Source organism: Zea mays, chromosome 3, assembly GCF_902167145.1.
Source record: "Zea mays cultivar B73 chromosome 3, Zm-B73-REFERENCE-NAM-5.0, whole genome shotgun sequence".
NCBI classification, from domain to species: Eukaryota; Viridiplantae; Streptophyta; class Magnoliopsida; order Poales; family Poaceae; genus Zea; species Zea mays.
Window position 1 is genome coordinate 149808546 of NC_050098.1, and position 22400 is coordinate 149830945.

Sequence of the window (22400 nt, forward strand, 5' to 3'; positions counted from 1 at the left end):
GGCTCGGACTCGGGCTAAGACCCGGAAGACGGCGAACTCCGCTCCGCCCGACCCCAGGGCTCGGACTCGGGCTAAGACCCGGAAGACGGCGAACTCCGCTCCGCCCGACCCCAGGGCTCGGACTCGGGCTAAGACCCGGAAGACGACGAAACTCCGCCTCGCCCGACCCCAGGGCTCGGACTCCGCCCTGGCCTCGGCCGAACGACTTCCGCCTCGCCCGACCCCTTGGCTCGGGCTCGGCCACAGCAACAGAAGGCAGACTCAACCTCGGCTTCGGAGGAAACCCCACGTCGCCCTGCCTAGGGCACAGACCGCCACGTCAACAGGAGGCGTCATCATCATCCCACCCCGAATCGACTCGGGTCACGGAGAACAAGACCGACGTCTCATCCGGCCAGCTCCGCCAGAGAGGCAATGATGGCGCTCCACAAGCTCTATGACGACGGCGGCCCCCAGCTCTCTTACGGAAGCAGGACAACGTCAGCAGGGACTTGACCGCTCCAACAGCTGTCCCTCCATCAGGCTCCGCCGCACCTCCGACAGCCACGACATCACGCCAGCAGGGTGCCCAGATCTCTCCGGCTGCCACATTGGCATGTACCTAGGGCGCTAGCTCTCCCTCCGCTAGACACGTAGCACTCTGCTACATCCCCATTGTACACCTGGATCCTCTCCTTACGACTATAAAAGGAAGGACCAGGGCCTTCTCAGAGAAGGTTGGCCGCGCGGGACCGAGGACGGGACAGGCGCTCTCTTGGGGCCGCTCGCTTCCCTCACCCGCGTGGACGCTTGTAACCCCCCTACTGCAAGCGCACCTGACCTGGGCGCGGGACGAACACGAAGGCCGCGGGACTTCCACCTCTCTCACGCTCGGCTCCGGCCACCTCGCCTCTCCCCCCTTCGCGCTCGCCCACGCGCTCGACCCATCTGGGCTGGGGCACGCAGCACACTCACTCGTCGGCTTAGGGACCCCCCTGTCTCGAAACGCCGACACTCCCCCTCAATGAAATTCTCCTATTAGTGTTCAAGAGGGTTTTACCAATTGAGATAGGATTTTCAAATATACCAATTGAAAAACATTTAAAACTTAAACTTATTTCGAAAAATTTTGAAATTGGCGTGGTGGTGCAGTCCTTTTGCTTTGGGCTAATACTTTCTCCCCCTTTGGCATAAATCGCCAAAAACGGATACTTCGAGTGAAATATAAGCCCTTAGTAAGTTCTCTCCCTTCGGCAAACAATATTTATGAGTGAAGATTATACCAATGTGGAGAGATGGCGCGGAGTGACGGCGAAGGGTCGATAATACGATGGAGTGGAGTGGAAGCCTTGTCTTCGCCGGGGACTCCATTTCCCTTTCAATCTATGACTTAGCATGAAATACACTTGAAAACCACATTAGTCATAGCACATGAAAGAGATATGATCAAAGGTATATAAATGAGCTATATGTGCAAAATATCAATCAAAATTCCGAGAATCAAGAATGTTTAGCTCATGCCTAAGTTTGGTAAAAGTTTTCTCATCTAATGGTTTGGTAAAGATATCGGCTAATTGTTCTTTGGTGTTAATATAGGCTATCTCGATATCCCCCCTTTGTTGATGATCCCTCAAAAAGTGATACCGAATGGCTATGTGCTTAGTGCGGCTGTGCTCAACGGGATTATCCGCCATGCGGATTGCACTCTCATTATCACATAGGAGAGGAACTTTGGTTAATTTGTAACCATAGTCCCTAAGGGTTTGCCTCATCCAAAGAAATTGCACGCAACAATGGCCTGCGGCAATGTACTCGGCTTCGGCGGTGGAAAGAGCTACTGAGTTTTGTTTCTTTGAAGCCCAAGACACCAGGGATCTTCCCAAGAACTGACAAGTCTCTGATGTGCTCTTTCTATCAATTTTACACCCTGCTCAATCAGCATATGAATAACCTATTAAATCAAAGGTGGATCCCTTGGGGTACCAAATACCAAACTTAGGCGTATGAACTAAATATCTCAAGATTCGTTTCACGGCCTTAAGGTGAACTTCCTTAGTATCGGCTTGGAATCTTGCACACATGCATACAGAAAGCATAATATCCGGTCGAGATGCACATAAATAGAGTAAAGATCCTATCATCAACCGGTATACCTTTTGATCTACGGATTTACCTCCCGTGTCGAGGTCGAGATGCCCATTTGTTCCCATGGGTGTCTTGATGGGCTTGGCATCCTTCATTCCAAACTTGGTGAGTATGTCTTGAATGTACTTAGTTTGGCTGATGAAGGTGCCCTCTTGGAGTTGCTTGACTTGAAATCCTAAGAAATACTTCAACTCCCCCATCATAGACATCTCGAATTTTTGTACCATGATCCTACTAAACTCTTCACAAGTAGATTTGTTAGTGGACCCAAATATAATATCATCAACATAAATTTGGCATACAAACAAATCATTTGCAATAGTTTTAGTAAAGAGAGTAGGATCGGCTTTGCCGACTTTAAAACCATTAGTGATAAGAAAATCTCTTAGGCATTCATACCATGCTCTTGGGGCTTGCTTGAGCCCATAAAGCGCCTTAGAGAGTTTATAGACATGGTTAGGGTACTCACTATCTTCAAAGCCGGGAGGTTGCTCAAGACCTCCTCCTTGATTGGTCCATTGAGGAAGACACTTTTCACATCCATTTGATAGAGCTTAAAGCCATGGTAAGTAGCATAGGCAAGTAATATACGAATTGACTCAAGCCTAGCTATGGGTGCATAGGTTTCACCGAAATCCAAACCTTCGACTTGTGAATATCCCTTGGCCACAAGTCGGGCTTTGTTCCTTGTCACCACACCATGCTCATCTTGTTTGTTGCGGAAGACCCACTTGGTTCCTACAACATTTTGATTAGGACGTGGAACCAAATGCCATACCTCATTCCTCGTGAAGTTGTTGAGCTCCTCTTGCATTGCCAGCACCTAATCCGAATCTTTAAGTGCATCCTCTACCCTGTGTGGCTCAATAGAGGAAACAAAAGGGTAATGTTCACAAAAATGAGCAACTCGAGATTGAGTGGTTACCCCCTTATGAATATCGCTGAGGATGGTGTTCACGGGGTGGTCTCTTTGAATCGCCTGGTGGACTCTTGGGTGTGGCGGTCTTGGATCCTCATCATCTTCCTTGTCTTGTTCATTACCATCTCCCCCTTGATCATTGTCCTCCTCTTGAGGTGGCTCCTCTTGATCTTCATTTTCATCATCTTGAGCTTGATCCTCATCTTGAGTTGGTGGAGATGCTTGCATGGAGGAAGAGGGTTGATCTTGTGCTTGTGAAGGCTTTTCGGATTCCTTAGGACACACATCCCCAATGGATATATTCCTTAGCGCGACGCACGGAACCTCTTCATCATCTAGCTCATCAAGATCAACTTGCTCTACTTGAGAGCCGTTAGTCTCATCAAACACAATGTCACAAGAAACTTCAACTAGTCCAGTGGACTTGTTGAAGACTCTATATGCCCTTGTGTTTGAATCATAACCAAGTAAAAAGCCTTCTACAGCCTTAGGAGCAAATTTAGATTTTCTACCTCTTTTAACAAGAATAAAACAATTGCTACCAAAGACTCTAAAATATAAAACATTGGGCTTTTTACAGGTGAGGAGTTCATATGATGTCTTCTTAAGGATTCGGTGAAGGTAGAGACGGTTGATGGCGTAGCAAGCGGTGTTGATTGCTTCCTCCCAAAACCGGTCCGAAGTCTTGTACTCATCAAGCATGGTCCTCGCCATGTCAAGTAGAGTTCTATTCTTTCTCTCCACTACATCATTTTGTTGTGGTGTGTAGGGAGAAGAGAACTCATGCTTGATGCCCTCGTCCTCAAGAAATCCTTCAATTTGTGAGTTCTTGAACTCCGTTCCATTGTCGCTTCTAATCTTTTTGGTCCTTAAGCCGAACTCATTTTTAGCCCGTCTCAAGAATCCCTTTAAGGTCTCTTGGGTTTGAGATTTATCCTGCAAAAAGAATACCCAAGTGAAGCGAGAATAATCATCCATAATAACTAGACAGTACTTACTCCCACCGATGCTTATGTAAGCTATCGGGCCGAATAGGTCCATGTGGAGTAGTTCAAGTGGCCTGTCGGTCGTCATGATGTTCTTGTGTGGATGATGAACACCAACTTGCTTCCCTGCTTGGCATGCGCTACAAATCCTGTCTTTCTCAAAATGAACATTTGTTAGTCCCAAAATGTGCTCTCCCTTTATAAGCTTGTGAAGATTCTTCATCCCAACATGGGCTAGTCGGCAATGCTAGAGCCAACCCATATTAGTCTTAGCAATTAAGCAAGTATCGAGTTCAGCTCTATTAAAATCAACTAAGTATAGCTGACCCTCTAATACTCCCTTAAATGCTATTGAATCATCACTTCTTCTAAAGACAGTAACACCTATATTCGTAAAAATACAATTGTAGCCCATTTTACATAATTGAGAAACTAAAAGCAAGTTGTAATCTAAAGAATCTACAAGAAAAACATTGGAAATGGAATGGTCAGGTGATATAGCAATTTTACCAAGTCCTTTGACCAAGCCTTGATTTCCATCCCCGAATGTGATAGCTCTTTGGGGATCTTGGTTTTTCTCATAGGAGGAGAACATCCTTTTCTCTCCAGTCATGTGGTTTGTGCACCCGCTATCAATGATCCAACTTGAGCCCTCGGATGCATAAACCTACAAAACAAGTTTAGGCCTTGTTCTTAGGTACCCAAACGGTCCTGGGTCCTTTCACATTAGAAACAAGCACCTTGGGTACCCAAACACAAGTCTTTGACCCCTTGTGTTTGCCCCCAACATATTTGGCAACTACTTTGCCTGATTTGTTAGTAAGCACATATGAAGCATCAAAAGTCTTAAATGAAATGTTATGATTATTTGATGCAATAGGAGATTTCTTTTTAGGCATTTTAACATGGGTAGAACGCCTAGAGCTAGAAGCCTCATTCTTATAAATAAAAGCATGGTGAGAAACAGAATGAGTCTTCTTAGCATGAATTCTCCTAATCTTATCCTCAGGATAACCAACAGGATATAAAATATAGCCCTCGTTATCCTGAGGCATGGGAGCCTTGCCCTTAACAAAATTAGATAATCTTTTAGGGGCATTAATTTTAACATTGCCTCCCTGTTGGAAGCCAATGCCATCCTTAATGCCTGGGCGTCTCCCACTATAGAGCATGCTTCTAGCAAATTTAAATTTTTCATTTTCTAAGTCATGCTCATTAATTTTAGCACTAAGTTGAGCTATGTGATCATTTTGTTGTTTAATTAAAGCTAGGTGATCATGGATAGCATCAACATTAATGTCTCTATATCTAGTACAAATAGTAACATGATCAACACTAGATGTAGAGGGTTTGCAAGCATTTAATTCATCAATCTTAGCATGTAAAATAGCATTCTTATTTCTAAGATTGGAAATAGAAACATTGCAAACATCTAATTCTTTAGCCTTAGCAATTAGTTTTTCATTCTCAATTTTAAGGCTAGAAAGTGATTCATTCAACTTGTCAATCTTAGCAATTAAACTAGCATTATCATTTTTAAGGTTGACAAGAGAATCATCACAAACATTTAACTTCTCAACCTTAGCAATTAATTTGGCATTTTAATTTCTAAGGTTAGAGATAGTGTCATGGCAAGTGCTTAACTCACTAGTCAATTTTTCACATTTTTCTACCTCCTGAGCATAAGCATTTTTAACCTTAACATGCTTCTTGTTTCCCTTAATAAGGAAGTCCTCTTGGCTATCCAAAAGTTCATCCTTCTCATGAATAGCACTAATCAATTCATTCAATTTTTCCTTTTGTTGCATGTTTAGGTTGGCAAAAAGTGTGAGCAAATCATCTTCATCATCACTAGAGCTAGCCTCATCACTAGATGTTGTATATTTAGTGGAAGCTCTAGATTTTACCTTCTTTTTGCCGTCCTTTACCATGAGGCACTTGTGGCTGACATTGGAGAAGAGGAGACCCTTGTTGAAGGCGATGTTGGCGGCGTCCTCGTCGGAGGAGGAGTCGGTAGAGCTCTCGTCGGAGTCCCACTCCCGGCAAACATGGGCATCGCCGCCCTTCTTCTTGTAGTATCTCTTCTTCTCCTTCTTCTTCCCCCCTCTTGCCGTTATCCCTGTCACTATCACTAGACAAAGGACATTTAGCGATAAAATGACCGGGCTTACCACATTTGTAGAAAACCTTCTTGGAGCGGGGTTTATAATCCTTCCCCCTCCTTTGCTTGAGGATTTGGCAGAAGCTCTTGATGATGAGCGCCATCTTCTCGTTGTCAAGCTTGGAGGCATCGATGGGGAGTCTACTTGATGTAGACTCTTCTTTCTTCTCCTCCATCGCCTTGAATGCGACGGGTTGTACCTCGGGTACGGAGGAGGCGCCTTGCTCGATGATTTTCTTGGAGCCTTTGATCATCAATTCAAAGCTCACAAATTTTCCTATAACCTCCTCAGGAGACATTAGCTTGTATCTAGGATCACCACGAATTAATTGAACTTGTGTAGGATTAAGAAAAATGAGTGATCTTAGAATAACCTTGACCATTTCATGGTCATCCCATTTTGTGCTTCCGAGGTTGCGCACTTGGTTTACCAAGGTCTTGAGCCGGTTGTACATAGCTTGTGGCTCCTCCCCTTGGTTGAGCATGAATCGACCGAGCTTCCCCTCGATTGTTTCCCGCTTGGTGATCTTGGTCATCTCATCTCCTTTGTGTGCGGTCTTGAGTATGTCCCAAATCTCTTTGGCACTCTTCAACCCTTGCACCTTATTATACTCCTCTCGACTTAGAGAGGCGATGAGTATAGTAGTGGCTTGGGAGTTGAAGTGCCAGATTTGGGCAACTTCGTCCGAATCATATCCTTCATCCCCTACGGATGGTACCTGTGCTCCAAACTCAACAACATCCCAAATACTAGTGTGGAGTGAGGTTAGGTGATGCCTCATTTTATCACTCTACATACAATAATCTTCACCATAAAAAACCGGTGGTTTGCCTGGACGGAAAGTAATGGAGTATGTTTAGAAATGCGAGGATAGTGTAAGGGGATCTTACTAAACTTCTTGCGCTCATGGCGCTTAGAAGTGATGGACGGCACGTCGGAGTCGGAGGTGGATGGCGATGAAGAGTCGGTCTCGTAGTAGACCACCTTCTTCATCTTCTTCTTCTTGTCGCCGCTCCGATGCGACTTGGAGTGTGAAGGGGATCTCTTCCCCTTGTTGCCGAACTCTCCCGATGGAGCCTTCCCGTGGCTTGTGGTGGGCTTCTCGCTGGTCACCATCTCCTTCTTGGCGTGATCTCCCGACATCACTTCGAGCGGTTAGGCTCTAATGAAGTACTGGGCTCTGATACCAATTGAAAGTCGCCTAGAGGGGGGGTGAATAGGCAAATCTGAAATTTATAAACTTTAAGCACAACTACAAGCCGGGGTTAGCGTTAGAAATATAATCGAGTCCGAAAGAGAGGGCGAAAAAATATCACAAGCAAATAAGAGCAGATGACACGGTGATTTGTTTTACCTAGGTTCGGTTCTTGCAAACCTACTCCCCATTGAGGTGGTCACAAAGACCGGGTCTCTTTCAACACTTTTCCTCTCTGAAACGGTCACTTAGACCGAGTGAGCTTTTCTCCTTAATCAACGGGTCACTTAGACCCCTCACAAGGACCACCATAACTTGGTGTCTCTTGCGTTGATTACAAGATGCTTGAGAACAAGAAAGAGGAAGAAGAAAAGCGATCCAAGCGACAAGAACTCAAATGAACACAAATATCTCTCACTAGTCACTAATTGTTTGGAGTGATCTTTGGACTTGGAAGAGGATTTGATCTCTTGTTTGTGTCTTGGAGTGAAGTATAGAGCTCTTGTATTGAATGCAATGGCTGAAAACTTGGATGCCTTGAAGTGTGGTGGTTGGGGGGTATTTATAGCCCCAACCACCAAAGTGGCCGTTGGGAAGGCTGTGGTCGAAGGGCGCACCGGACAGTCCGGTGCGCCAGCCACGTCACCTAACCGTTAGGGTTCGACCGTTGGAGCTTCTGACAACTGGGCCACCAGACAGTCCGGTGGTGCACCGGACAGTCATTGTTCACTGTCCGGTGCGCCTTCTGGCGCCTGCTCTGACTCTGCGCGCAGATTGCACAGTTCACTTTTGCAATCGACCGTTGGCGCGCTAGCCGTTGCTCCGCTGGCACACCAGACAGTCCGGTGAATTATAGCGGAGAGCATTTTCCAGAAACCCGAAGCTGAGGAGTTCAGAGTGAAATCTCCCTGGTGCACCGGACACTGTCCGGTGGTGCATCGGACACTGTCCGGTGCGCCAGACCAAGGCAGCCTTCGGTTGGTTTTGCTCCTTTCTATTTGAACCCTTTCTTGGACTTTTTATTGGTTTGTGTTGAACCTTTAGCACCTGTAGAACTCATAATCTAGATCAAACTAGTTAGTCCAATTGTTTGTGTTGGGCAATTCAACCACCAAAATCATTTAGGAAAAGGTTTGAGCCTATTTCCCTTTCAGTATTCTGCAACAAGCAAGATGAGCATGGTGTGGTGACAAGGAACAAAGCCCGACTTGTGGCCAAGGGTTATTCACAAGTCGAAGGTTTGGATTTTGATGAAACTTATGCACCCATAGCTAGGATTGAGTCAATTCGCATATTACTTGCCTATGCTACTTACCATGGCTTCAAGCTTTACCAAATGGACGTGAAAAGTGCCTTCCTCAATGGACCAATCAAGGAAGAGGTCTATGTTGAGCAACCTCCCAGCTTTGAAGATAGTGAGTACCCTAGCCATGTCTATAAACTCTCAAAGGCGCTCTATGGGCTTAAGCAAGCACCAAGAGCATGTTATGAATGCCTGCGAGATTTCCTTATCACTAATGGCTCCGATATTAATTGATAGTCACAACTTAAAACGAAAACTTGATCCAATTAAGTACTAGTGTAAAAACTAGATAAAAAATAGAGTGAAAAGGTAGAGAGAAGTTCTTTCACTTGATTGCTCTCACAAGATAGTGGAATAAACTTATAGCAATATTGCAAGATAACTTAAGAAATTAGAGAAAGAGAGGAAGAGTAAAATCGCAAAGAAAGTAAATGCACAAGAGAGACAAGTGGTTTTATGTCGTGGTTCAGCCAAGCCTGAAATGCTTGCCTACATCCACGTTGTGGTGTCCTAATGGGCGATTGTTCACTGTGGCTAGATTGAAGCCATTCGGACTGTTGCAGCTGCAATCCATGCAAACAAAATACTGTAGTTAAATTAGAAGTCGGTGGATTAAAGCCGCAATGAATAGGCTGAAGGGTTGCACTCAACCCCTTTCAAGCGATCCTATGATCAACTTGAGTGCCACGGTATTTCTTATCACAATATCAATCCCCTCGCTATGAATCTCCACAAGTTGGAGTCTCTTGCAGCCGTACACAGTTTAATAGAGTTACAACTCAGTAACAAGAGGAGGATTATTATCACACATAAGAGCAAACACATAGCAACACAATGCAAGAATGGAGATCACAACACAACACTCTCAAAGAAAGACAAAAATAGCTCAGAACGATAGCTGGATCTCACTAGAATGTCACAAACATGTTGTTGTAGAGTATGGGATATAATATATTGTTATTAGGGTGCTTGGGTGCAAAAGGAGTGGACCAAGGGGTCCCTTTAATAACCCATGGTCGGTCCCTAGCCATTGCTCCTTCCATGTAAAAGTAGTTGAAAATTAGTTCTGCTTGAGGGCACTAGACCGTGAATAGTCGCTCCTTCTCCAGGATCTAACTGGGGCCCTTACATAACTGACGAGCATTGTACTAGTCCGGTGCACCTTCAGACCGGGTGCCCCATCAGCTAATCGTTGGCCAGCACACACCCGCATGAAGTAGCCGTTACAGGCGGTTCAGTGCACCACTCAACCGACTACTGTTCAAGGTTCGGTGATTTTTATAAATAAAAACCCAAGGCTTGACTGTTCAGCCATACAGGCGGTCCGGTGCGCCAGGTCGCTCAAAGCCTGAGTTCTAGGTCTTTTGCATACCCGGTCCGGTGCACCACCGGACTGGTCTGGTGAGGCCTAGAACCATCAAGTAAGGCTCTTTTGAGTCTAACTTCTTCAACCCTCTTTGAACATTCTTGGGAGCTTTTCCATGACTTAGACAAATACCATTAGCACATAAACAAATGAACTAAGTCTAGGGAACTGACCTCTTCCATATGTTTCCACTAGGATTTGCAGTTTAGCTCAAAACAAGCCCAGAAAGCACTTTTATCATAGAATTGAGTAAGATATTAAATCAAAATGATAGAAATATTGTATTAGGCATATGCAACTTCTCTAAGTGATCAAACCTCTTAGTTTTACCATTTTACCCGAAGTTGCCATTTCTAGCCTCTTTTTCTCTTTTGGACTTAACACCTTCAAATTGCATATAAGTGATCCTACGCTCATACTCAAAGTAAACAAGTTAGTCCATGATAATGTGTTGGATACTTAATCACCAAAATAGGTAGAAATGGCTATCTAGCCCATTTCCCTTTCACTTGGCCCCACCGAGCGGTAGGGCCATGCCGCCCTACCACCAAGCGCTAGGTGTCCTAACACACATTTTTAGAGCGACGAGGACCACTCCAAATTATATTTAGGTCTCTTCCGCCCCCATGGGGCGATAGGTACCTATAAATATTTTTTAGAAATTGTGATATAAAATTAAAGCTTTAATTATTTTGAAATAGAATAAGGAGAAAGTTACGCAACACTAGTTCCTGCTCTACGTTCGCCTCCACGTCAACCCGATGTGTTTATAAGTCTCCGCATGCTACATTCATCGCCTACCTTTCCTTATCCCTTCCATGGGCCACATAGGGATGGTAGTTAGGTGGGTAGTACATGGTGTATGGTTCACGAATCCATACCCGCGAGATAAAACCCAACCCATACCCATGCCCATCAGGTATCCACTACCCGACGGATACCAGTTACCCACTGGAGTCAGTCTATGATAGAAGAAGGTTTCAATTGTTGCCAAACTTCTAGGAGGCGACAACAAGGCGATGGTGGTTTCAGTGTACGACAGATGGGGCACACTATGTAATATTGAGGATGGGCGCGTGGTACAACGGGACTCAGAAGGATGGGGACACAACAATGAAGGATGGGCCCGGTGCAGCATGGAGGATGGGGGCACTGGACACAACATGGAGGATGGCGACACATGGTGGAAGATGGGGGCGATCGCATGAGGGTTTGCTTGGGCTCTCATCCATAGCCTATAGGCAGGTTAGGGTTGAATCTTCGAATAGGAATTTGGAATGCCTAAACTATCTAGATGACCCACATGTCAGATACCCATCAGGTGGTAGGTATGGATAGTACATATCCATTCTCTCGAGAAATTTACCCGTGGATACTACATTATACCCATACTCGTACCTATGGGGTAAGAAATTCTATCATATCAATGTGTGACACATAATTACCCACTAGTTAGTTGCTCGTGCATTGCCACTATTTCTATATATCATACGAGTAGACTATTTTAACGAGACACAAAAATATGTGTTCTATTGGTAGGTGGGTGTGAATATGGAGCAAACAACCAAGGTTCAAACAACAATTTGTGCACAATTAGTTTAAACGTGGGTTTAGAGCTAACAACCATGGTTCGAATCCCCATTTATACATAATTTTAGCGTCTTTGTAATTTAAATAAATGTGGGGGCACAACCACGATAAAAACCATGGAATTAGACAAACTGATGCTTTAATATAGTAGATATTAGATGATATAAAGATGGTTATTTACCTATACCAGTACCCACCGCCATCCCTAGGTCCACGCTAAAGGGGCCAAATATAAAGCTATTATAGAAAATACCTAATTTTATTCGTACACCTATATGTACTAGCATATACCTCGTGATAACGCTAAGATCCCACAGAGAGGGATTGACGGTGGCAGCGACGTGAGGGTAGTGGTTGAGTCGGTTGACGGTGGCGGCGTCACGTTTGAGGGGGATGCGAGGAGGCTGTGAGTGAGGGGGCACGGGAGAAGGGGAGGGATGATGAATTAGGAATGACCCAATATTCCAAATAATATTGTTAATTTGATTTAAGTGAGTGTGGGGTGATTTGGTTGGTGTGTTTTAAATTGGATTATATAGGGGTGTTTGAATGTACTAAAACTAATAGTTAGTTGGCTAAAAATTATTAGTGGAATTAGCTAACTAATAAATAGCTATCTAACTATTAATTAATTACTAAAAATAGCCGATAGCTAAACTATTAATAGGGTGTTTGAATGACTCAACTAATTTTAGTCACTAACTATTAACTCATAGTTACTCAATTTAGCCCAAAACAGAGAAAAAAAATCTTTCGAAATCCCAAACCCGCAGGACGGCCCACTAGGCGTCTTGGGCCGTTTGGCCAGAACACGCGGCCACCCAATCCTGCCCAGGTCCCAGGCGCCCCTCACACTCTGCTCATCTCTGCTTCGAACGTTCACGGAGACACGAGGCTGGAGGCTGCAGCGCTAACCCTAGCCGGCGTCGGCGGTGGCGGCCAGCGGGAGGGGAGCTGCCAAACGCCTAACCCTAACGGCTGCAGGCGGCTGGGCGCAAGGCATCCGTGGCCAGCGTGCCGCGCGCACGAGCGGACAGTTGCGGCGGCAGGGGCGCAGGGCGCGACCTCGGCGCGGTGGGCGCGGGCGCACCGCTGAGCAGGCTGTAGGGGGAGGTGGGATTGGATTTTTTTTGACGTGGAAGTTGGAATACTCAAGTTGGAAATTCTGCTCCTCCACTGCCGCCGCCGCTCGCCACGTGCTCGGGTCTAGACTCGTCGGTTTATTCGCCAGGTCTTCGTTGTGCCCTTCGCCGGCGACCAGCACGCACCAGGTAACCCCTCCGCTTGACCTCTTCACTTCCTGCCGCGCGAAACCGAGCACCCGAACCCTAGCTTAATCTATTTAGGTACGAAACCGAGCACCAGAACCCTAGCTTAATCTATTTAGGTACGAAACCGAGCACCAGAACCCTAACTTTTGGGTATGTGTATTTGTATCTGCCTAATTACAAGTTTATATAGGCAACATGTCTTATAATTTCGTTTGTTTTTGCAAAAGTTACTGGGTCACGCATGTCGTCTGCTGCTGCGGTGGACGAGATGGAGCTGGACGGCATTGAGCGGCACCGGGATAAGGAGAGGAGGGAGAGGCATAGGAGGGAGGAGAAGGATCACAATGGCAGTGGAAGAAGGGACAGGGAGAAAGAGAAGGACGACCGGAGAAGGGACAAGGATGATGGCAAGCATAGGGATAGGGATAGAGATAGGGAGAGAGACAGGGATAAGGATAGCAAGTACAGAGACCGGGATAAGGAGCCAGAGCGTGAACGTAACCGTGACCGTGACCGGGGCAAAGATCGGGAGCGGGAACCAGATCGGCAGCGTGACAAGGACCGTAGCAAAGACCGGGATAAAGAAGCAGAGCGTGATAAGGAAAGGGAGCGGAGGGACAGGGATAAGGAGAGAAGCCGCAATAGAGACAAGGACAAGGATAGGACGCAGAGGGAGGATAGGGATCACGAGAAGTCAAGGGTGAAGGGTCGTGGAGAAGACGAAGCAGATTTATCCAAGGGCGACAAGGGGGTTCAGAAGCAGAGAGTTGATGCCTCAGGGGATGCTGAGCAGCCCGCAGCAGATGAGCTCAGAGAGCGCATTGCAAGGTAACTACTTGGTCTTTTCTTCCTCATATGTTTCGATAGTATGTTGAGGAACTGTATGTTGTCATTTGCCTCAGCTTTCTGAATGATAGACAAACAGACACACACACACGCACGCACGCACGCGAAGCATGCGCGCATGAGGCCGTATCCTGTGCAATCTGCTAAGTTGTGCAAGCGTGCAATTACATAATCTAAGCCATCTAATTCATATCTAATGGTGACTGCTAATTTTACGTTTAACCCAGCAAGGATTAAAGAGATGAAGGGTGAGGTGGGAGGGGTTAAACGCAAAATTATCAGTCACCATTAGATTTGCACTAGATTACTTAGATAATGTAATTGCACGCTTGCACAATCTAACAGATTGCATAGGAAACGGCCTCTCTCTCCAGTATTTATGCATAATCAACTAACATTGAAAATACAGCATTACAGCTAAATTTTGTATGATTTATTTTACTTGTTGCGTTCATATGCATAGTCAGGCAAAGTTGTGGCTGATGGCTGTCTCCAGCACATTTAATGCGCATATGAAATGCATTTTGGTTGCAACCAGTCTTGTGTCGTTGTAAACCTGTACAACTTTGAACGTTTCCTAAGGTTCCCACTTCCCAGGTTAGAACACCTTGGAAAATAATGCCTTACTGATTTTGAAGTATGAACAGATAAACCTCTACACTAAAGAACATTGGAAATCTTTATCGTAAAGCATTGAAAACATGCAAATTCAAGGAACATCTTGCAGGGCTTAATACTTTAGGGAACATAAACCTTTGGTAGTGGTGACATGCTACAACTAATTAGCCTTAAATGCCATGTATTTAAATATGGATGGAATATCTGTTAAAGGTTTGTATGCGGTTCCTGAATCAAGTAATATTTGCGTTTCTGTTCAACAAAGTACGGCTAGTATATCATGATTTGGTTCCACTTCCTGTAGGGCAAAGGAGGAAAGATTGAAGGAGAAAAAGGAAGGAGGGATACTGGATGGTAATGACGGGGCTTCTGAGATACTGTCTTGGGTGGGAAAGAGTCGTAAACTTGATGAAAAAAGACAAGCTGAAAAGGAGAAAGCATTACGTCTTGCACGAGCACTGGAAGAACAGGTAATTATTGCCAATTGTTTTTGGATATACTGTCATTAGGTCTGTGTCCTCCACTAACCTTAATTTGTTTGATGTCAGGATAATATCTTGGCAGAAAATGGCGATGACGATGATGACGATAAAGAGGAAGATACACAAGTGGGAGGTAGTGATATACAAATCTTTTTAGTCGCAAATATGTTTTTTTCTTGGAACCGTTAATAGTTGGTTAACAGCTAGAGTGATGCAATTGTTTGTTTTAATATGTTGTGAATTACAATGGTTACAAGTGCCTTTGTTTTTTGTTCTGCAAAAAAAAAAGATCACTTATCTGGTGTCAAGGTGCTTCATGGCCTTGATAAGGTTTTGGAAGGTGGTGCAGTTGTCATGACTCTCAAAGATCAGAGTATTCTTGCCAATGGGGATATCAATGAAGGTAACCCCCCACCCCCACCCCACCCCCAAATTTTATCGATCTGGCCATTTTCTCTAAAAGACAATAATTTGTAGACGCTGACATGCTTGAGAACATTGAGATTGGTGAGCAGAAACAAAGAGATGAAGCTTATAAGGCTTCAAAGAAGAAAGGAACTTATGATGACAAGTAATTTTCTTATGCACATAACATGGTTTTTGGTTGTTGCTATGTCTCAGATTTGTCCCCCTAATACACATTTTATTGGTTGTTTGTAGGTTCAACAATGATTCATCGTCAAAAAAGTCGATACTGTCACATTATGATGACCAAATGGAAGATGAGGTAAACATTCTGTTTAGCTTCATTTGCTTGCATTTCGAGATATTTTGTAATTGTATTCTCTTTAACTTATCAGGGCGTGACCCTTGATGAAGGTGGACGTTTCACTGGTGAAGCAGAAAAGAAGCTGGAAGAGGTGATCTATATTTTGACCTATGGACCATGATATTTCACTAGCGGCATTTTCCTTTTTTCTTGGGATGATACAAGTACACTCTGCTGGTGCACTACATGAACTGATAGATGTTTTTTTTGCCAGCTTCGGAAAAGGATTGAAGGTGGTTATGTTCAGAAAAAGACAGAAGACCTTACTTCCACCACAAAGATATCAACAGACTATTTTACCCCTGATGAAATGCTTAAATTTAAAAAACCAAAGAAAAAGAAATCCCTGAGGAAGAAGGAGAAGCTGGATCTGGATGCACTTGAGGCAGAAGCAATTGCTTCTGGATTGGGGGCCGCTGATCGTGGGTCGAGGAATGATGGAAAGAGACAGTCTGCTAGGGAGGAAGAACAAGCGGCTGATGCTGAAAAGAGAAGCAGTGGTTATCAAACTGCCATTGCAAAGGCTGAAGAGGCATCAAGAGCATTGCGCGGGGAGAAAACTGCACCTGCTAAACCAGCTGAAGAACTTGTTTTCGGTGATGATTATGAAGATCTGCAGAAATCTCTAGAGCAAGCAAGAAAGTTGGCCCTAAGGAAGCAGGAAGAGGCTTCAGCTTCTGGTCCTCGTTCCATAGTCGAACTGGCTACTGCAACCAAGAGCCAAGAGGAAACAGAAGCCACAGAAGGAGATTCAGAACAGAATAAGGTTGTTATCACAGAGATGGAGGAATTTGTGTGGGGACTGCAATTGAATCAAGGTTTTTCCATATAAATTTTGAAGATGTGTGTTAGAGTTTATAAGTCTAGTGATAAATTCTTAAGTATTGACTACTGCTGTTATCTTTTAACAGGAACACGCAAGCCAGAAGACGATGTGTTTATGGATGAAGATGATGATGCCATGCCTTCAGATAATGTTGCAAAAGATGACACTAATGGGTTGGCAGAGATGGAAGAGGATGCTCTGACAGAAATACCAGCCAAGGTCGAAGAGGATGAAGTCAAACCAGATGAGGTTATACATGAAGTTGCAGTAGGAAAGGGTTTAGCTGGTGCTTTAAAGATTCTTAAGGAGCGAGGAAGCCTCAACGAGGGAACAGATTGGGGAGGCAGAACAACAGACAAGAAAAAGAGCAAGCTTATAGGTGTCGAGGATGGACCTAAAGACATTCGCATTGAAAGAATAGATGAATTTGGCAGAGTGGTAAGTACTCAGCTACGTCCTGTGCAACCCACTCCTACCTGGGTCTCCATGAGGCATAGGCACTACCGAGATTAATTACTGAATTGATTTTAATGTTTTTGGCAAGAACTAACTTTATACAGATTGTTATTAGTATCTTCTTTTCATCAACATGATAATCAATTTTCTTTTGGTTATTCTTGCAATTTATTTGACGTTTGGGAGATTGGATGTGAAAAATGAAAATGTTTATCCTGAACTGTGTCTTATTCCTCTCAGATGACACCTAAGGAGGCATTCCGTCATCTTTCGCACAAGTTTCATGGCAAGGGGCCTGGTAAAATGAAACAAGAAAAACGCCAGAAGAAATATCATGATGAGCTGAAAACCAAGCATATGAAATCTTCTGACACACCATTATTGGCCGCGGAAAAGATGAGAGAGGCTCAATCTCGTAATCAAACACCATACCTCATTTTAAGTGGCAATGCAAAAACAGGGTATGCTCACAACATTCATATAACCTCCACAGTTTGTATTTTAGTTTTCATTAATGCCACTAGCCTACTAAGCTTGTTGAATTGTTTACAAATGTTACTCTCTTGATTGTAGTATTACGTTATGGTACACAGTTTTTTCTTTTACTAATATTTCTTTTTGTTTATTAATCTTGTTTGGCTAATATAAATTTTTATCTAGTTATTTACGTTGGCCTTTTAGCTTTGAAAATTATCAAGGGGAAGCCCACTTTATAAAGATTTATTGCCTTTACTTTAGACCAATGTTTACAAGTTGGGCGACCAGCTGGTCGAGCGAGACCGGCGACCAGGCGCCTAATCGTGATTAGGCGACGATTAGGTCGACTAATCGGTCTTGGTCGACCTCTGGTCGTCCGTTAGTCGTCCTATAGATTTAAGGACATATGTATATGTATATAACTATATATTAACTATATAAGCACTGCATTTCTGCAATAAAATCTGGGTACTGGGCTACTGCCTACTGGCACTGTCGCACTGGTGAACTCAGGGTGACTGCTTAAACAGAGGTCTGCAGGTGCACCTTCAGATGACGAGCTACCAGTGGTAATAGAGGGAAGGGAGACTGGGAGATAATTAGAGAAGGGAGAGCAGGTGCTACCTTCAGATGACGAGCTCATATTCAATTCTTGACTAGGTGACAGACGCCGGAGCACTGGAGTACTGGACGCCGGTGGCAGACGCTAGACGGCTGGAGCACTTGGAGCAGAGACGTCGGCAGAAACCAGAGAGGACAGAGGAGAGGATTAGGGTTTACTGGTGGCTGGGAGCGTTTTTGGCGGCTGGGAGGATTTCTAGCGGGTTTCTGGCGGCTGGGAGGGTTTCTGGCGGCTGATTTACTGTTGGAGGGGCGGGCTACTGTAGATGGGCCAAAAACTAGAGTGAAGCCCAGTACCAAAATTACAACGACAAAAACGACCAGCAAGCGTTCGACCGGACGACTAATCGCCCAGGTCGACGACTAGTCGGACGACTTGAAATCCTAATCACGTCGTCCACCTAATCGCCCTCTTCTAGGCGACCAGCCCGACTAATCGCGATTAGTCGGACGACTTGTAAACACTGCTTTAGACTTTTGAGGAACTTGGGGTGTTTGGTTTCAATGACGGGACATGTCGACAGGATGGGGTGGGACGACCCCTTAGATAAGATTGTTTGGTTCAGGGTTAAAGGTTAAGAGTTGAGACATGACTATTCCAGCTTGTCCCCTGTTATCCCTCAAAATTGGAGGGACGAGAGGGGACACTGAAGGATGTGGATGCCCCGGCTGTCCACAGCTGTCCTGCAACCAAACATGGATGGTTATTTGTGTAACTTTCATGAATTTGCAAATAGAATATGGGGTCCCAATACAACAACATAGCCTTTTGTCCCAAGCACAAGCAGGGTAGTCTATTTCCATAGAATGGCTAAGTAGAGGTTGGCTCGCCAAGCCTAACACCCCCTTCCTCCTTTACGAGGGCTTGGGATTTGCTGCTATGTTGAGACAAGCTCAGCATAGACGGAGTTGGGGGATCCTAATATAAATAAGAATATGGGAGCTTGAGTGTTGACAATAGGGACGCTGTTAATTATCCCCTTCCAATGGAAGTTGGTAGCTATATTTTGTATGTATTACTCCCTCAGTTCCAAATTAAAATTCGTTTTACCTTTTTACTAGATTCATACAATAATTAATGTATATGTTATGTCTAGGTTTATGATCATCTATATGAATATGGATATAAAAATCTAGAGCTAAAACGACTACTATTTTGGGACGGAGGGAGTATTATGTAATAATTTGTCATATTTTTTCCTGACGAGATGACTAATCTAGTTTGTCTATGTTTATTTTAGTCAAACAAGTGATAGCGGCGGCTATGCTACCTTGGAGACAGAGCAACCTGGGAGCCTAACGCCCATGCTTGGGGACAAAAAGGTTGGCCTGTGACCCCCCTGTTGTATTCTGTAATTATTACTTTGTTTAATGAGGGACAATGACATATGTATTCAGAGATCTGATGTTGACTGGTTTTTCGGCAGGTCGAGCATTTTTTGGGCATCAAACGAAGTGCCAAGCCTGGAAGCTTACCTCCTCCAGTCCCAAAGAAACCGAAGAACTGAACCTGGTGGTAGCACTCAGCCAACGAAGCAGGCTACAACGCATTTACTGTGAGCAGCAATCAGCCCACAAGCTTCCACGGCTCAACCCCCCGCCGCCGCACTAGAAATGCAATATCCTCTGTATTTCTTCTAAGCTGATTACACTAACATTCTGGCATGTTCGATGGGGTTTTGTAATTCAGTGATATACGTGTGCATCCTTGATCTGCCTTGAACATGTAAGTGATGGAACTAAATATTGTTCTAACGACACACCGTTTCCGTTTGAATAAAGTGTAGTTATGATGTGACGGTTTAAGGTTAAAGCAGCTGTGTTCAAGAGCTACATTCGTTCTGAAAATGGTGCGGTTTTAGACCATCTACTTTTTTGATCCAATTTATATGGAAATTTGTCAATATTTATGACATCAAATTGATATATTAAAAATGTATTTCATGACGAATACAATGTTACTCCATGCGTTCTAAAATAAAATTCGTTTTACCTTTTTAGTGGTATAATAATTAATATATTTATTTTATATGTGTCTAAATTTATCATTATCTATTTAAACGTAAACGTAAAAAGTCTAAAGCTAAAACAATTAATATTTTAGAATGGATTGAGTATTTGATATCATAGGTATTCTTTTGAGATCGTCTCAAAATAAAATTTGTTTTATCTTTTTAGTGATTTGTACAATAATTAATATATTTGTTTTATATATGTGTCTAAATTTATCATTATTTATTTGAAAAAATATATATAAAAGATAAAACGATTAATATTTTGAGACGGAGTGAGTATTTGATATCATAGGTATTCTTTTGAGATGAGCCTGCTGGGAGTTGGGTATTTCACAGCCCTAGCAGCGGCCAGAACTCAAAATTCTCACAAACGAAGGGAACTCAAGTTCCTTGTGCGCTGATTAGGGCGGGACGAATATTCGTGGCAACCCAAGTTCCTTGTGCGCTGATTAGGGTTGGACGGATATTCGTGGCACGTTCTTGGTTGGGTTGGATCAGCTCGTTTTAATTTTTTTTTTCATAATCTGAGTTAATATCTAAGCTCAGTTTGTTCACCTTTCAGCAAAAGAAAATTCTATACATATCATTTATACATGAATCGGTGAAATATGTACATGTATGTGTGTTGCCCGTAACATACGGGTTTAACTGATTATTAATATGCTTGATAAACTGTGTCTATGTTAAATTGGTCTGTACAACTGTGCATATAGGTTAAACTAACGAACATGTGTGCCGATTTGTGACGAACTCATAAGTGATGAACTGTGATAATTTGATGTTGAATTAATATGGTCTATGAAACCGTGAGCATAATTACTACTTTCTATTGTTAAATTGGATTACATATGTATATATTGTTTTTTCTCTAGCTAGTGAGATGAATGAGCTAGCTAGAGCTCGTAAATGAGTGGCTAATTCTCTGGCTCGATTTTTTAATGAGCTAAGCGGAGCCAAGTCGAGCTGGCTCAACCTTAGCGCAAATGGGTAAGGGGGTAAGGGGTAGACTGCCATTTCGTGTTCTGTCATTCCCATTCCACCTTCCCCGCGAAGCTCATTCCCATTCCCATTCCCGGCTGTCATTCCGTGTTCTGTCATTTCTATTCCGCCCTCCGCGCAAAGCCCATTCCCATTCCCCCTCCCTCCCACAAAGCTCATTCTCATTCCCACGCCTAGCTAAAATTAAATTTAAAAAACACAAATGTGGCCCCAATGGGATTCGAACCTATGACCCCTCAAGCAAATGTGCTCGTAACTACCACTACACCACATGTGTGTTTATGTCAATATTTGTTACAGCAAAAATATCTACTACATCTCTCCCAAATCCCACCTGCTACCCTTGCACAATGTGTAGTAGTAGATAATTATCAACGAGATTACTGAATTATATTTTTGGACCGAGGCAGTAGTATTTAAAGAAGAGCCTTGCATGTAATTTCTTTTGTTTTTATAATATTTTTAACTTAAATTCCTTTTTTATATGTGTGACATTTATTCTCCGTAATATTTTTTCCATGGATCTGACTTATAAGTCATTTTCACAAAACAACGCTAAAGATGAATCCATGTTTCTTACTTGGAAAACCCGAACAAACACCACTGGCAGGAGGCGCTCGCGTTGGCGTTGCTCATCGACGACGAGAAAAAGCTTGGTGACTGTGAGTTCGACCTCTGGAAGCAGTCCTACGTGTCCGCATGCGCCGCTGTGTTCGGCAAGCTCCGGCGTAGCCGCCGCTTGGACGTGGTCCAGAGCGGCTGCACCGTGCTGTCTATTTTTGAAAGGGAATTAGGCTTACACCTAGTCCCTAATTAATTTTGGTGGTTGAATTGCCCAACACAAATATTGGACTAACTAGTTTGCTCTAGTGTATAAGTTATACAGGTGCCAAAGGATTCATACTTAGCCAATAAAAAGACCAAGTATTGGGTTCAAACAAAGCAGCAAGAGTCAACCGAAGGCACCTCTGGTCTGGCGCACCGGACTGTCCGGTGTGCCACCGGACAGTGTCCGGTGCACCAGAGGACTCCGACTTCAAACTCTTCACCTTCGGGAATTCTCGGAAGCCGGCGCACTATAATTCACCGGACTCTCCGGTGTACACCGGACAGTGTCCGGTGCTCCAAGGATGAGCGGCCTCGCGAACTCGGCAGCCTCGGGAATTCACTTCGGCTGCTCCGCTATAATTCACCGGACTGTCCGGTGTGCACCAGACTGTCCGGTGTGACAGCGGGGCAACGGCTACTTCGGCGCCAACGGTCACCTGCAGGCGCATTAAATGCGCACCAGAGCGCGCAGAAGGCAGGCACGCGCGAGACGGCGCACCGAACACTCTATAGTACATGTCCGGTGCGCCACCGGACATCCAGGCGG

The 22400-nt window shown here is 44.2% G+C and overlaps 1 protein-coding gene across 1 annotated transcript; it reads left to right on the plus strand.

Moving 5' to 3' along the window:
* The first annotated feature begins 12495 nt into the window (after positions 1-12495).
* On the plus strand, positions 12496-19821 carry LOC100502327 (SART-1 family protein DOT2). Its single transcript, NM_001323905.1, has 13 exons — positions 12496-12916; positions 13144-13744; positions 14685-14850; positions 14929-14995; positions 15152-15265; positions 15340-15433; positions 15523-15589; positions 15663-15722; positions 15846-16449; positions 16543-16895; positions 17154-17374; positions 19253-19334; positions 19439-19821. Exons 2-13 carry the CDS (start codon positions 13158-13160, stop codon positions 19517-19519), a joined length of 2496 nt encoding a protein of 831 aa, NP_001310834.1. The 5' UTR covers positions 12496-12916; positions 13144-13157; the 3' UTR covers positions 19520-19821.
* Positions 19822-22400: the final 2579 nt, after the last annotated feature.